The sequence below is a fragment of the Eleutherodactylus coqui genome, chromosome 13 (assembly GCF_035609145.1).
Source record: "Eleutherodactylus coqui strain aEleCoq1 chromosome 13, aEleCoq1.hap1, whole genome shotgun sequence".
In the NCBI taxonomy this organism is placed as follows: Eukaryota; Metazoa; Chordata; class Amphibia; order Anura; family Eleutherodactylidae; genus Eleutherodactylus; species Eleutherodactylus coqui.
The window spans coordinates 82,789,782-82,803,785 of record NC_089849.1 but is presented as its reverse complement, the minus strand read 5'-3'; the positions used below and the strand labels follow the sequence as shown (position 1 = coordinate 82,803,785).

At 44.5% G+C, this 14,004-nt stretch overlaps 1 protein-coding gene across 1 annotated transcript in view; it reads right to left on the bottom strand.

Moving 5' to 3' along the window:
- Nucleotides 1-518: 518 nt before the first annotated feature.
- Nucleotides 519-14,004, bottom strand: part of STXBP4 (syntaxin binding protein 4) — a 34,066-nt gene continuing 20,580 nt past the window's right edge. The window contains exons 8-17 of the mRNA XM_066588019.1: nucleotides 13,892-13,988; nucleotides 12,757-12,875; nucleotides 11,561-11,620; nucleotides 10,596-10,661; nucleotides 8,657-8,833; nucleotides 7,528-7,644; nucleotides 5,746-5,795; nucleotides 3,635-3,762; nucleotides 2,217-2,274; nucleotides 519-989 (exon numbers count right to left, since the gene is read on the bottom strand). Of these exons, the coding sequence (XP_066444116.1) occupies nucleotides 872-989; nucleotides 2,217-2,274; nucleotides 3,635-3,762; nucleotides 5,746-5,795; nucleotides 7,528-7,644; nucleotides 8,657-8,833; nucleotides 10,596-10,661; nucleotides 11,561-11,620; nucleotides 12,757-12,875; nucleotides 13,892-13,988 (990 nt within the window). The 3' untranslated portion in view covers nucleotides 519-871. The remainder of the gene's footprint in view (nucleotides 990-2,216; nucleotides 2,275-3,634; nucleotides 3,763-5,745; nucleotides 5,796-7,527; nucleotides 7,645-8,656; nucleotides 8,834-10,595; nucleotides 10,662-11,560; nucleotides 11,621-12,756; nucleotides 12,876-13,891; nucleotides 13,989-14,004) is intronic.

Sequence of the window (14,004 nt, the reverse complement as noted above, 5' to 3'; positions counted from 1 at the left end):
AGTTTCCTTGGCTGACCACTGCATGTACGGTCCTCAGCTTTTCCTGTATCTTTGTGCTTCTTCAACAGACCTTGAACAGCACATCTTGAAACTCCAGTCTACTTTGAAATCCTTACATGGGAGAGACTTTACTGATGCTGTATACCTACCTTGTGTCTTCTTGCTGTGCTCAGTCTTGCCATGGTGCATGACCTGTGACATGACACTGTCTTCCACAACCTCACGTGTAGCAGAGTTTGGCTGTTCCTCACCCAGTTTTAAGCCTCCTACATAGTCATTTCTGTTTCAGTTAATGTCTGTGTTTCAACTTACATGTGAAAATGATGGTCATTATCACCTGCTTGGTATGATTGGTTAATCACACACTTAACTGTAATCCTACAAAATCCCTGACTTTGTACAAGTGTACCTGGAAGAACTGATGCTGTTGTGCAGTTCATTAATTGATAAAAAAAAACTATTAACACATCTATTTTTGAAAGAATTCTTACTTTCCAGCATTTTTTCCACAGCAGCCTTAAACTTTTGCACAGTAGTATATATTCATTTAGCATATATTAACACTTTAACATTTAATTTTAACCCATTTATTAAAAGACAAATGATGCCAAATAGACCAGAAAATGTAGCTTTCATATAACAAACCCCCAATAATGCACTAAATTCCCATGTAATGTTAAAAGTTACTGCTAAAAAAGTGAAAAACTTGTAGTCAATAATATATACAACTGTGACCCATTCCAGCAGTGCAATAGCTGCAGTAGCCCCATACTACAAGTAACACTAGACAAATGCCTACTGCATATGGCCCCTAGTATCTGGAAAGCAAGTAGTCCATTAACCACATAGTAAAAGGTCATAAAGGAATATTTCAACAGTTTGTTAATTCCAGTAATTCCCTAGGGATATCGTCAGGATCGTCCTCTGGACCGTCGTGGCTCAATGCACCGTATATGGGGTGAGTCCATGATGTGGCTTCTGTGACGTGACTGCAAGGCAAGAAGAAATTCATTTCATTATGGAAAATGACATCAAACGGTTGAAACTCTTAAAGGGGTTGTCCCGCGAAAGCAAGTGGGGTTCAGCACTTCTGTATGGCCATATTAATGCACTTTGTAATGTACATTGTGCATTAAATATTGGCCATACAGAAGTTATACACTTACCCCCTCCGGTGTTGGCGTCCCCGTCTCCATGGCGCCAACCGAAGCCTTCTCCTCCCTCCCTTCTCCCCCTCTGTTGAATGGGGCCGCTCCGGCGTGCTCGTGCCGCACAGGTCTTCTGCGCAAGGAGAAGAAGGCTTCGGTCGGTGCCATGGAGACGGGGACGCCAACACCGGGGGGGTAAGTATATAACTTCTGTATGGCTCATATTTAATGCACGATGTATATTACAAAGTGCATTAATATGGCCATACAGAAGTGCTTAACACTGCTTGCTTTCTCAGGACAACCCCTTTAATGGGTCTCAATGAGCCAAAGCCAGAAGTGGATTCAAACGATATGGGAAATATAAAGGAAAGACTTCTACTTCTGCTTCCTGCTGGATCCACTTATGGCTTTTGCTCAAAAACAGCATGAAAAACTGCAAAAAAAATCTGTGTGCGAAATTACCATAAAGGTGGCAAAAAACCACAAAACAGAACCAGAAAGCAAATCACTGTAATCTAAAAAATCTGAACAAGCTACATTGTTTCCATAAGTTGCGAGATTCCAAAACAACATAGCTTGCTGTGGTACATAGTTTCCATTGACTTCTATGGGAGTTACAGGAACAGCGTAACACGAGGTACTCAGCTATTTCCGTAAAACACAACCACCTATTGAATGTGCACAATGTGACAAAGGATAGAGACAAGGGACCCCTTATTATAGCCAGAGGTGGGGCCTGCATCTGTCAGACATTTAGGCACATCCTGTGGATATGTTGTATCTGCCCAAGGTGGGAATATCTCTTCACGTGTGATAGATTTCTGCCTGTTCAGAGGAAGTTTTGCTCAGTTCTAAAACTTTTACTCTGTGGAGGTCACAGAACGACCGTATACCACATTTATGTGCTCCGGAACATTCTGGCAGTAAAGCCGCTCAGCCTCTATGACTCCCTACGTGCCAAATGTGTCGTCCTCGGCGTATGTTTGTAACGTGCGCTCTTTATTCCTACCTATTCCCAGCCAGATGTGACTCGAACTGCTTACACAGCTCAACACAATGACTTACTTGATGAAGTACTTGATACCATCTGCTGTGTAAGCTTCTTCCCATCCATAAGGGAGACCTGCGGAAAGAAAGCGAGACTTATACACATTGATCAGGAACGCTCCCAGGATGATGGCGGCTCCAAAGTCTGTCTTGTCCTATTTTACTGCTAATAGGACTGCCAATGTTAATAAGCCATAGTTAGCAATCAGAACATCTAGAACGATGCAGCAGAGGATGATGGGTAATGTTTTTTAAACTGTGAGTGTAAAGCAGTAATAAGAGTTGGCTTCAGGTGCCGAAAATAATAGAGTCAATAAGCCTTATTTTTCAAACTTGTTTAACCCCTTCATGTATATATAGATTGAGGGGGTTGAGGCGAGATGTATATTTACGGCACATATGGATGCATCTGAGCCTGCGCCATCCACTGTGGGAGCCGGCTGTGCAATATCTTACATTATACTAAATGCAGTGTACACTCGGATGCTCCTATATATGATATCAGGGCTGTGGGGTGCAGTGCATTGGTGTTGTATAACATAAGTAGTAATGTACATACTGGATGTATGGTGGGCTAATTCAGTCCGCGCTTCTAACTCGTGCCAACATTTAAAGGGAACCCGTCCTGACCTTGGAGCCCCATAAACGACTCTTTCAGCCAGCTCTGTGTTTCCTCTCCCATAGAGATGAGTGGAAGAGCGTGCGTACACAGCCAGCTAACAAGAGTTACGCTGTGCGCGTGTGGCAACTTCGCGGGACACAGCGCTGGGACAGGGTGCCCGGTGAGTATCAAACACTGCTCCCTGGATTCCGCATTATCTGACCTTTGAGCCCCATATTGTAGTTTATGGGTTTTTGAAGGTCATGGCAGCTTCCCTTTAATTACTGAGCAGTGGAAAAATATTGCCCGATCAGATGTGTCACGTACACACTCACAATACGTGACCTAGGTGCACCCGCCAGGGGTTGTTCTCACTCATCTTGCACTTACGTTATAAAAAGAGCATAAATCACAGCCCAACACAGCCCATACACCTCAGAATTCTCACTGCCCCAACCCCTGAAAAATACCAAGGGCCCCGCATACACATACCCACACTGCTCTCCAGCAATCAAAGGGTTAACACCACTGAAGGCTTTGGGTCAGAGCCACAAGATACGCACCTATCCAAGTGTTTAGACTTCCACCACCGCATTCCACCTTCTCACCTTCTTGTCTGCTCCCCCCCCCCCCCCACTTCCTTCCTATAACCGGAGAAATGGTCTTGTTTTCCCATGAGAACCAATCAACGCTTGGTGCAGGCCATAAAACAGCAACATATACCTGACCCTAACGAACTGATCCAAGTGAGAACAGAGTCTTGAAAGTCTTGCAAAACTCCAACAAGTGTAACCCAGGGACTTTACTGTATAGAGTTAAATAATGGGGAACTCACAATCTGCTTCTATCAGTGAACGGACAAATACGGAGATTTCCTTGGCTTCTGCTGCTAAGGTCGCCATGACGCCTAGTCTATTCTTGCCCAGGGTTTTCATTTGAGACGACAACGTTGAAGCGTGATCACTGCAAATGAATCAGAAAAGAGAAAGCAATGTAGAAAACAGGTTGTACGGTGAAATGATCCTAATAAATGCGTCACAAAGGATTAGAGGGTTGGGATAAGGGCCCCACAGAAAGTAGTCCTATTCTTGCAGAGTCAGGCTGCCTTCACACGAACGTCTTATCGCGAAAATCGCGACCATCTGATGCACTGGATTCCAATGCATCCATTCAGATGGCCGATATTCCGATGCGTAAAAACGGCCGACTGGAAAAGATAGCCCTTACGGTGCGCATTCCGCCCGGCCAATTTTACACCGACCGGAATAGATACTTCTGGACATATCTTACGGCCAGAATACACCAGCAAGTCCCATAGACTCCTATGGGAGCCTATGAGAGCTGCCGGAAAAGGGAGGTGGGAGGGAGTTTAGCAGTGGCTCTGCTGAATTCCCTGCCCCTCTCTACCCTTGTCAGCTGCCTGCAAAGGGACGGGGTGGGAGATTAGCACACTAGCTTTCGCCACTCCCATTGCAAGCAGCCGGCAAGGGACAGGGAGGGGACGGGAGTTTAGCACACTAGCTCCCGCCCCCTCCCATTACCGTGAGCATTAAGGGGCGGAGAGTTTAGCTCTGCTAGGCTCTGCTAAACTCTCTTCCCCTGCCCGATGGTAGTATGAATGGGCACTTAAACAGCAGATGCAGCAGTGACTTGGTCACGGCTGCCTCTCATTCACGCGATTTATCCCCACGCTGCGGCCGGCAAAAAGTTGCAGCGCTGGTGATTTTTACAAAAAATTTTTCATGATGTAGCTATCCCTGCTATATACTCGTTGGCTAGTGTTACCTTGATTAGGTATTTGTTTCTGGCTGAAACTCCTAGCCTTTTTCCTCAGATGGTCATGTGACCTCAATTCTGACCAGCTCAGATCTACTTGGGGTTATGCTGTCTGAAATTAGTCAGTTTCACAGTCTGTCACATGGGACCTACCACAGAAACTGCCTAGAGGGGAACACCTGTCACAGTTGCTAATGAAAAAAGTTTGGTACTGTGTTAGCCAGTAGAGCAAAACCTGATTGTTGCCAACAACAGAAACCAAGTAATCTTGTAGATACGATACCTTTTAATGGCTAACAAAAATACATGATGTTATAGCAAGCTTTCCAACCTCTCACGGTTCTTCTTCAGGCATAATGAAATAGATCTGAAGAGGCATGTATGTATATATATATATATATATATATATATATATATATATATATATATACACACATACATACACACTTATGACAAGGCACAGATGTGATTAATTTGCACTTAAAAGAATACCACAACAGGATCAGTAGAGAAATAAAGACATACTTAAAAAATCCACTGATAAAGATGTGAAGGTTTTATAGTCCCTGAATTAGTGTTAGGGGGTCACCAGGTCAGAGTGTTATCTCTGCTATATATATCTCATACTTCCCAGTCATGCATGAACCCTCTTGAAGAATTTAGGCCTTTGTTGAAAATGTCAAAAGTTGTTATAAATTTGCACTCCCAAATTCTTCTATAGCTTTGTGACTTGAAATTGCCTTTTAATATGGTGACTTTCATGTGTTCTATGTTATGTCCATGACTAAAACAATGCTCGGCCACAGGTCATTCTGTCTTTCCCTCTCTAATTGTGTGGCGATGAGACCTCATCCTCGCTTTCAGTTTTTGTTCCGTTTCTCCAACATCAAGGCTCCAACAGGACATTTACTGCACAGGATCAGTTGGAAAGCTTGCTATAACATCATGTATTTTTGTTAGCCATTAAAAGGAATCTTATCTACAAGGTTACTTGGTTTCTCTTGCTAGTTACTGATGATTATCACACAGCTCCTGGGCTGGGTGAGTATCGTGACTGTGAGTAATGGGTGGCCTGTGAGGTGATATTGGCGTATAAATAAGAGCATCTTTCAATTTTCTCCTTTGAATGAAGTATTTTTTTAATTTTCATTTTGTGCCATGAATTCTTACCAGAGACTTAATGTAGAGCCTGAATTATCCACCAGCACCTCGTGGCTATTCTGCGGGGAAGAATATGTATGTATTTAGAACAAGTAAGTAATCAGCTGCAGCCACTATACACCAGATGACGTGCATGTATTCACCAATCAGCGTTCTGGCTGCTTTGTCGTTAAACAACATTAGGCATCCGGTATGGGAAGACACTTAGGCGCGGTCTACAGAAACAGCAGCAAAAATACAGAAACCTCTGCATTTCTTCCTATGAGAGTTTGCACAGAATTTTGAACCAGCGTCTAAGAAACAGACATCCAGTTGTTATATCTTAGCCCGTTCAACAGTAACAGATTGACGATCTACAAGAAGCCAACTGCAAGGAGACAGCCAATATGGCTACTAGAGATGAGCGAGCGTACTCGCTAAGGCAAACTACTCGAGCGAGTAGTGCCTTATGCGAGTAGCTGCCCGCTTGTCTGTAAAGATTTGGGTGCCGGCGGGGCAGAGCGGTGAGTTGCGGGAGTGAGCAGGGGGGAGAGAGTGAGAGAGTGATCTCCCCCCCCGTTCCTCCCTGCTCTCCCCCGCTGCTACCCGCCCCCCGATGGCACCCGAATCTTTTGAGACGAGCGGGCAGTTAGTCGAATAAGTCAGTTTGCCTTAGCAAGTACGCTCGCTCATCTCTAATGGCTACACTTCTGAGCAGAACTACTTTTAAAAAATAAAATATCTTTGGAAAAAATTGAATTATTTTTGGCCGCCATAACTTTTTAATTTTTCCATCGATTTAGTTGTGTGAGGGCTCATTTTTTACGGGAGGTCCTGCAATTCCTATTGGTCCCATTTTGGAGTACATGACGTTTTGATGGCTTATTTCTTGAAGATGGGATGACCAAGAAAAGAACAATTCTGGCATTGTGATTTTTTCTGACAACATTCACCATGCGGGGTAAATAATGCGTTACTCCGATAGATTGGACTTTTATGAATGCAGTGATACTAAATAGTTTTTTTTTAAATTTTTTTAAATCAATTTGAAATCTGAGAAAAGTTTTTTAAAACTTCTTTAAACTATTTTTTTGTAGCCCCCATAGGGAACAAAAGCTTGTGATGGTTTGAATGCTCCTGTAGTTGATTTAATACTACAGTTTTACATTATATTGTATTGCCTGTGATCTGACAGGCAATCAAGGCACTCTACAGGCATGGCTTGATAGGCAATCTGCAATGGAAGGCCTGGGGGCTTTCAGAAGGCCACTTGCTGCCATGGCAACAGAACGGTACCCCATGATTTTATCATGGCGGCCGTTCTAGACCCCCGAACTCCAATCGGGGCATTTAAATGCCGCTGGCAAGAGTTGACAGCCACCTTTAAATGGTTAGCAGCCACAATCAGTGTGAGTGCTGATCGCAGCTGTTGCGGGTAGGTGTCGGCTGTAATCAGCTCCCGATCCCCCCTCCATACAAACCCTGATCCTCCATGATGTAACTGTATGTCATAGAGCATTAAGATGTTAAAGTATAGTAATCTGCATAGAGGTTACAAATTGGCAGCAATTCCAACGCTCTCTTATCAGGGCCTGAGAAAAGCCGATTGCCATTGGTAATCCCTCCAGTTTTTGCTTACATTAGCCATGATAACTCTCCCCAATGTGCACTTTAGGAGCAGGCTCATACTTACAGCTACTGTAACAGCTCCCTGCTACCGCATACAATCCCAGAAGCAACTTTTTAAAAATATATATATGTATGTGCCCACACTTTGTCTCCAAATACCTGAGCTGTATGAAAATCACTTACCTCTACAAACTGCAGCAGTTTTAATGTAGACATCTCAAATGCCTTTCGTGCGGTCTCTGACTTTCGTAGTTGACAGTCAAGCACTGTGATTCGACGCTTCAAATCCTGTGCGCAGTCCTATGCACGGGAAGAAGCGTGAGATCGGTATTTAACACGATGCATCAAGATATTACACAACACAGTTAAATGATCATTTCAGCTCCATGTTAGTAGATGTAGGTTCTCGGCTTACCTCCTATATACAGATTTATGCAGCTGCGCGTCTTCTGGATGAATTAGTATAAACTAAACATGCCTTCATTTAGCATTACGCAGTAGTGGACAATTAGATTTTATGGTAAGATCTCTTGTGGAGTCTAATTTTACCCATTTATATACTTGCCACTGCATGTTTTGCTGTAATGTCTTAGGCCCCCTGTCCATGACCGTGACGGAATACCGCTAGAGATATTCTGCCACGGTGGAGCAGGGGGGAGAGCTGTCAGGTTCACCGTGGAGAATCGTGACATGCCAAAATTTGAATCCTGCAAGCGCAGAAAGCGCTTTCCATAGACAGTGGGGCTGCACTATTGAAAGCGCCCACTGCGTTACCCGCGACCGGATTATCGTCGCGGATAACGCAATGAACTATCGCTTGTGGACAGAAGCCCTTACTGTGGAAATGTACAGTTGTGGCTAAAAGTTTTGAGACGGGCACAAATTTTAGTTTTCACAAAGTTTGCTGCTTCAGTTGTTATAATGGCCATTTGCATTAATTCTAGATTGTTATGAAGAATGAACTGAAATGAACTGCAAGTCGTTCCTTGCCATGAAAATTTACGTAATCACAAGAACCCTAAGGCCTCCTTCACACGGGCTATAAAATCACGCAGGCATTAGCTGCGTGAAAAAAAAAGGAAATGTAGGTAGCGCTGCAGAAAATCGTATGAATGGATGATTTCTCGCTATCAAGTCCCGAGACCATTCATGTGTGGTGAAACAACAAATGTAGCCCCCTGACTGCAGTATTTTAAGGGTTAAATTTCTCCAATCCCGTTGCCACATGTCGGCAGCTGTCAATTCCAGGAGCACAACTACTATGATCATGCAAGGAATCCATGGAAGCAGGACGGGGTAGCTGATAGCTTACACTAGTCTGACCGGAATGATCACATAATTGGGCTTTGAGCTCCATGATTTCTGCCTCCAGGAGACGGATAACTTCCTCATAGTCCACCTCCATGCCGCGGGCCTGTTTCTGTGCCACTTCTGCTACATGAATTCTATTCCGAAGCGCTCTTGCCTCGTCAATGGCAGCCTTGGCTTCCTAAATAGAAAGCCCAATTCAACATATCAATGAAAAGTAACAAACATTTGCTATTAACAAGTCACCTCAAGCAGTATGACTGCACCCTGAATTCTATGGAGTCAGGGTAAAGCATGTTTACCTGTTTAAAGGGGTTGTTTAACTTGTAGCTCTGTAAACCCCCATTCCCCAAGCACTAACATAACAAACTGGCGTATACTCACCTCTCCCCGCTCCTGCTGTGTCCCGCGCCGCCACCAAGAGTCTCCCCTCTGATGTCACTTTACAGGCTGCCCTGGTGACATCACAGGTGCTGCTCAGCGCTGGATCACTAAGCTCAGTCAGTGGCTGCAGCGCTGTGACGTCCCGTAAATCGGGCGGGACTGCAGCCTGTAAACAAGCAAAGGAGTGAGGACTGGTGGGTGGTGTGGGACAGAGCAGGGGGAGGGGAGTGTATGCCTATTTATTACACTGTTCTATTTATTATGTTAGTGCATAGCTTTACAGAGAAGCTACGACTCGGATAACCCTTTTAAGGGTCAACCTTTTTTGGGCCTTGAAGACAAAGGTTTTTCTTGCAGTCTTTTCATTTCCGCATTTTGAACCATAACGTCTTTATTTTCCTGTTGCATAGCCATATGATGACTTCTTTGCAGGATAAGTTTTAGTTTTTATTCGCACCATTTAGCGGCACTTATATTTTATTCGTTTTTTAACTAGTTACAAATCCACCACTAATAAACATTGCAAGTCCGGACGCTGTAACATTAATGCAGATCGGCTGCAGTGTGTATGGGCACCTGAAGAACTGTTAACCGCTGCCCAGCAACCATGATGGTGAATATAAATGACTAATTAGTCAAAACGTATATTGTTAGTAAAGCTAGGGCAAACTGACATTTCCAATGTGTTTCTGAGTAAATTCTAGCCAAGAGTGATATACCACATTCCCCCCTTCCCATTGGAAAAACTTGAATTCAATGTGGCAGAGTTCAAAGTGGCAGCTGAAAACATCTCCTCCACCTACAAAATGCAATCTCCCTCCTAATTGGTACTTTCACACATTGCAAGTCAATTTTCATTATTACACTAGTTAAACAGGTGTGTCCAGACTTCTGTCTCACCCTGTATAATAGCCATGAATGAATATATATATAATATATATATGTGTGTGTGTGTATGTAGTGTGGCTGCTGTCCTGGGACGGGCATTATTCAGGAGCGTCTTACATCAATAGCTCTGGGCACTCAGGTTAGACCACAGGATTGTCCCGAGGTCATCACTGGCTTTACAAGTATGGCCTGAATGTTGGGTGGGTCATATTTATAAAAGAAATTGCTGTGGAATATCATTCTGCCGTTCCGTATTGAGGCTCCTGAATGGCAGCTACCCGTTATCACTATGGCTCCCTCCGGGCAGTTAACCGCTCCGTGTTTGGTAGAGATTAAAGTATAAATTGTAAGTAAGAACAAAAAATAAGAGGCTGCCCAAAACACCAGGAACCCTCTGCACACACGACTTGGGGCATCCTGTCTATGCTGCAGTATACAAGGCCCTGGTCACCTCTCAGGGTTTGGGGGACATTAGGTGACAATCCGAATTCTGCAATGGTTGACCATATTGATCGTGAGATGGCTTACCCAAGAAGTGCTAGGCTGGAAAAAAAACTGAAAAGATATTTTTTGTAAAGGGGAGGAAACCTCAATGACTTCTCTTTACTGGTGATTATATTTTATGAATTTGGGGGAAGTAGTGCGCAGTCATGTAATATCTGACTACTTACCTTCTGTACATTACAAAGCTCTGCAGAGAGCCGAGTGTTGCGCTTCTCAGATTCCAAGAGCTGCTCCTACAAAGAGAGAGAACAGTTTAGGTTGCATTCTTGTGGTTTGGTAAAAAAAGTGGATTGTTCCACCAAACAAGTTGTCACCTATCCACAGATAGTGATTAGAGTCTGATCGCTGGGGATACGACCACTGGGATCCTCAACCGTCAAGAGAATGAGGGTCTCAAGGCTTCCCATATGAAGGGAGCGGCAGTCACGCATGCGCACTACATCTCCATGAGACTGGCAGATATTCGTGTTTAGTAGCGCTAATTACCCTTTTGATTATAACATTTCCTTCAACCCTCCATAAGAACAGCAGCAGAGGCTGCTGAGGTTGTCTTTTCTGGTAGGATGACCGATAAAGCCAGTAATGAATGACCAGTGGTTTGAAGAGTCACGCACAGGGCTTCTGCATGCGCAGAAGCCCTGTGCGACGCCAGCACGCTGGAGCCGGACAGAAAGCGCAAGCGCGTCTAATCCAGGGAGAAGGCAGCTTTGGTCGGCGCCATGGAGACGGGGACGCCAGCACCGGAGGGGGTAAGTGTATAACTTCTGTATGGCCAATATTTAATGCACGATGTATATTACAAAGTGCATTAATATGGCCATACAGAAGTGCATAACCCCACTTGCTTTCGCGGGACAACCCCTTTAAGTTCTATCGGTGCGGCTTTGTTTGCCGCACACATATGAACATGCCTTCCAGGTGCAAAAAGTACAGTGAAATGGATAGTTTGTTCAGTAAAAACGCTACGCTCATGTGTGCGCAAATACACTTACGCCCGTGTGAAGCTGGCCTCATACTCAACATACGTTTAGTTAGCTGCTAGGCATCTCGGCACAAGAAGTGGTCTAACCAGGTGGCAAGCATTTAGTGTATTACTGCACAATCCCATCATTTTTGGCTATTTACCACTCACCTTCAGAGTTTTTATCTGGCCGTGTAAATCATCCTTCTCAGAGAGATTGCAGGACTGGACCTAAAATACAAATTGTGGTGTATTATATCATCCTAGTAGGTTCATTCAAAGGCTGAGCCTCAATGGCCACCGTAGATGGCAAATCCAGAGACCAACTTCAAGTCTTCATAGCAATCAAGTAGGACCCTGTGATTACATTGTAGGGTTCCGATGAGTGACAAAGGGAGCGCCCCTTCCTTTGTCAGCCTTTTACATGCCGCTGTTGCATTGACAGTGGCATGTAAAGGGTTAAACAGCGGGGATTGGCGGTTTCTCCAGTCCCCACAGTTAGAGTAGGGGCTGGGCTGTCAACAGACAGCTGAGCGCTTGCTCATCCTGGCATGAGAGAATTGTGCTAGGCTTCTGAGCAGAACCATGAAAAGGCACATGCAGCAGAATAAGGCCCCTTAACCCCTTCAGTGGCAGGTTTATTATTACCATGTCATTATTACCAAATCTCTGGGGCTTGCTGAGCTGAGTATGCAGTAAACACCCCAGAAGATTTCAGATGACAGCTTAGTGCTTTGCACATTTCAGCACTAGAACTGTCCATGGAAATCTTCCGGGGTTTAACTGCATGGTCAGTGCAGCAACCCCCAGAGATTTTCCGGGCACACCACTAAAGTAGTTAATGGCCGCAGTAGAAAGGCAAATAAGAGCTAAATGCATTGTATGGTTTAGAAAATAGTCTATTACAAAATTTTGAGATAAAGATGCGGTGCCCCATTCAGGACCTCCATTGAGTGGAGAGTTCAGAGCTGGTGATCTGACTTGTAGGAGTGCATTATATAGAGCTTAGAGCATGACTTGTCAGTTAGACTGAGTGAGTACTGCTGTCATTTACATTTTGCTTGTCGAAGTGGAGAGCTTGCCTTTGAGGGAAGTCCAGATACATTAGTGTAGGAGACATACTAAAGGTATCAGAAGATTACTAATAATGGAGACGTGCCTAGCAAAAGAAAGAGTAAGATTGAACAGTACTAGGATAGCAGAGTTTCCAAGAGGGCAGTTCAGGTCAATTAGAGGGAGAATTCTTCGTCAAAAGGACAATTAACAAAGTAGATTCGCTAGAGATAGAATCTGCAGACCCGTATTTCATGTTACCATCCTAGAGAACCCATAAACGATTCTAGAAAACAAGAATAAGGATGTCTTACCTGACTAGTGATGCTGACTATAGAAGGAGAGTCTTCAGATTCTTCCATCATGATGTACTGCCCAAAATCTCTGTCTTCTAACTGCAGCTTTAACATCTCTTTGGCCACCTGAATAAAGTCTAGCAGAACATGGGACAGCGGTACTTTAGACTTAATATTTTTAACACCTTTTATTAAGGCCCTGAATCATTTACGGTCCCGAAAGGGTTAACCAGTTGTTTCAGCAGGGTGCCATCTATATTATACAGCTTACACCTGTTGCTGATGGCACAAGCAGAGCTCCTGTACGTCAGCCTGTGGCGTAAATATACAACACAGTATGCAAAGGGGTTAAAAGTTAGTGTGTAACATTTAACCCTTTCCAATCCACTGTCTGACATCTTCCTACATTCTGATTGAAGCTTGTACAGCTCCAATGTCAGAAGACATCCAACAGGGTATTCTTGCCGTCTATTGCCAGCCACTCCGCTGTCGGAGCCTCTCTGGCGCACACACACTGGCTTTAGCCAGCAGATGGTACCGTTGTATAACAGCAAAAAGAGAAAGCGAGTAGTGCCTTATTCGAGTACCTGCCCGCTTGTCTCTAAAGATTCGGCTGCCGGCGGGGGAAAGTGGTGAGTTGCGGGAGTGAGCAGGGGGGAGAGAGTGAGAGAGAGATCTCCCCTCCGTTCCTCCCCACTCTCCCCCGACGCTTCCCGCCCCCCTTCGGCAGCCGAATCTTTAGAGACGAGCGGGCAGGTACTTTAATAAGGCACTACTCGCTCGAGTAGTTTGCCTTAGCGAGTATGCTCGCTCATCTCTAGTCACTACCTATGTTATAACTGGGGAGAGCTGATCTGTCAGGTGGTGTTTACTACTATATCATTGCTTGCATCTATTGACAAGCTGCTCCCCATTCTACTTAGTTTGAGCGCACTTTATGGAGGAGGCCAGAGGTTGGACCGGTGAGGAGAACAGAGCTGTGGAGGTAGACCCAGAGGGATTGCTGCGATACACTGCACAACCGCTCACTAATGATTCCTCTAGTATCAGACTGGGGTCCGCACCCGCTCTGTGTGATGTCATACGGCCTAACTGATACTATTTACACACGTTACCGGATATTCTCCTTTGTCATATAAAATAAATGAATTACCTCCAAAACACACGGTCTCACTGGCATCCAAGACCATGTGGCTTCTCATCAACTGTTTCTGTTCCTCAGTCAGGTTAATTCCTAGATACCCGAGGGCCTATGTAAAAACATAA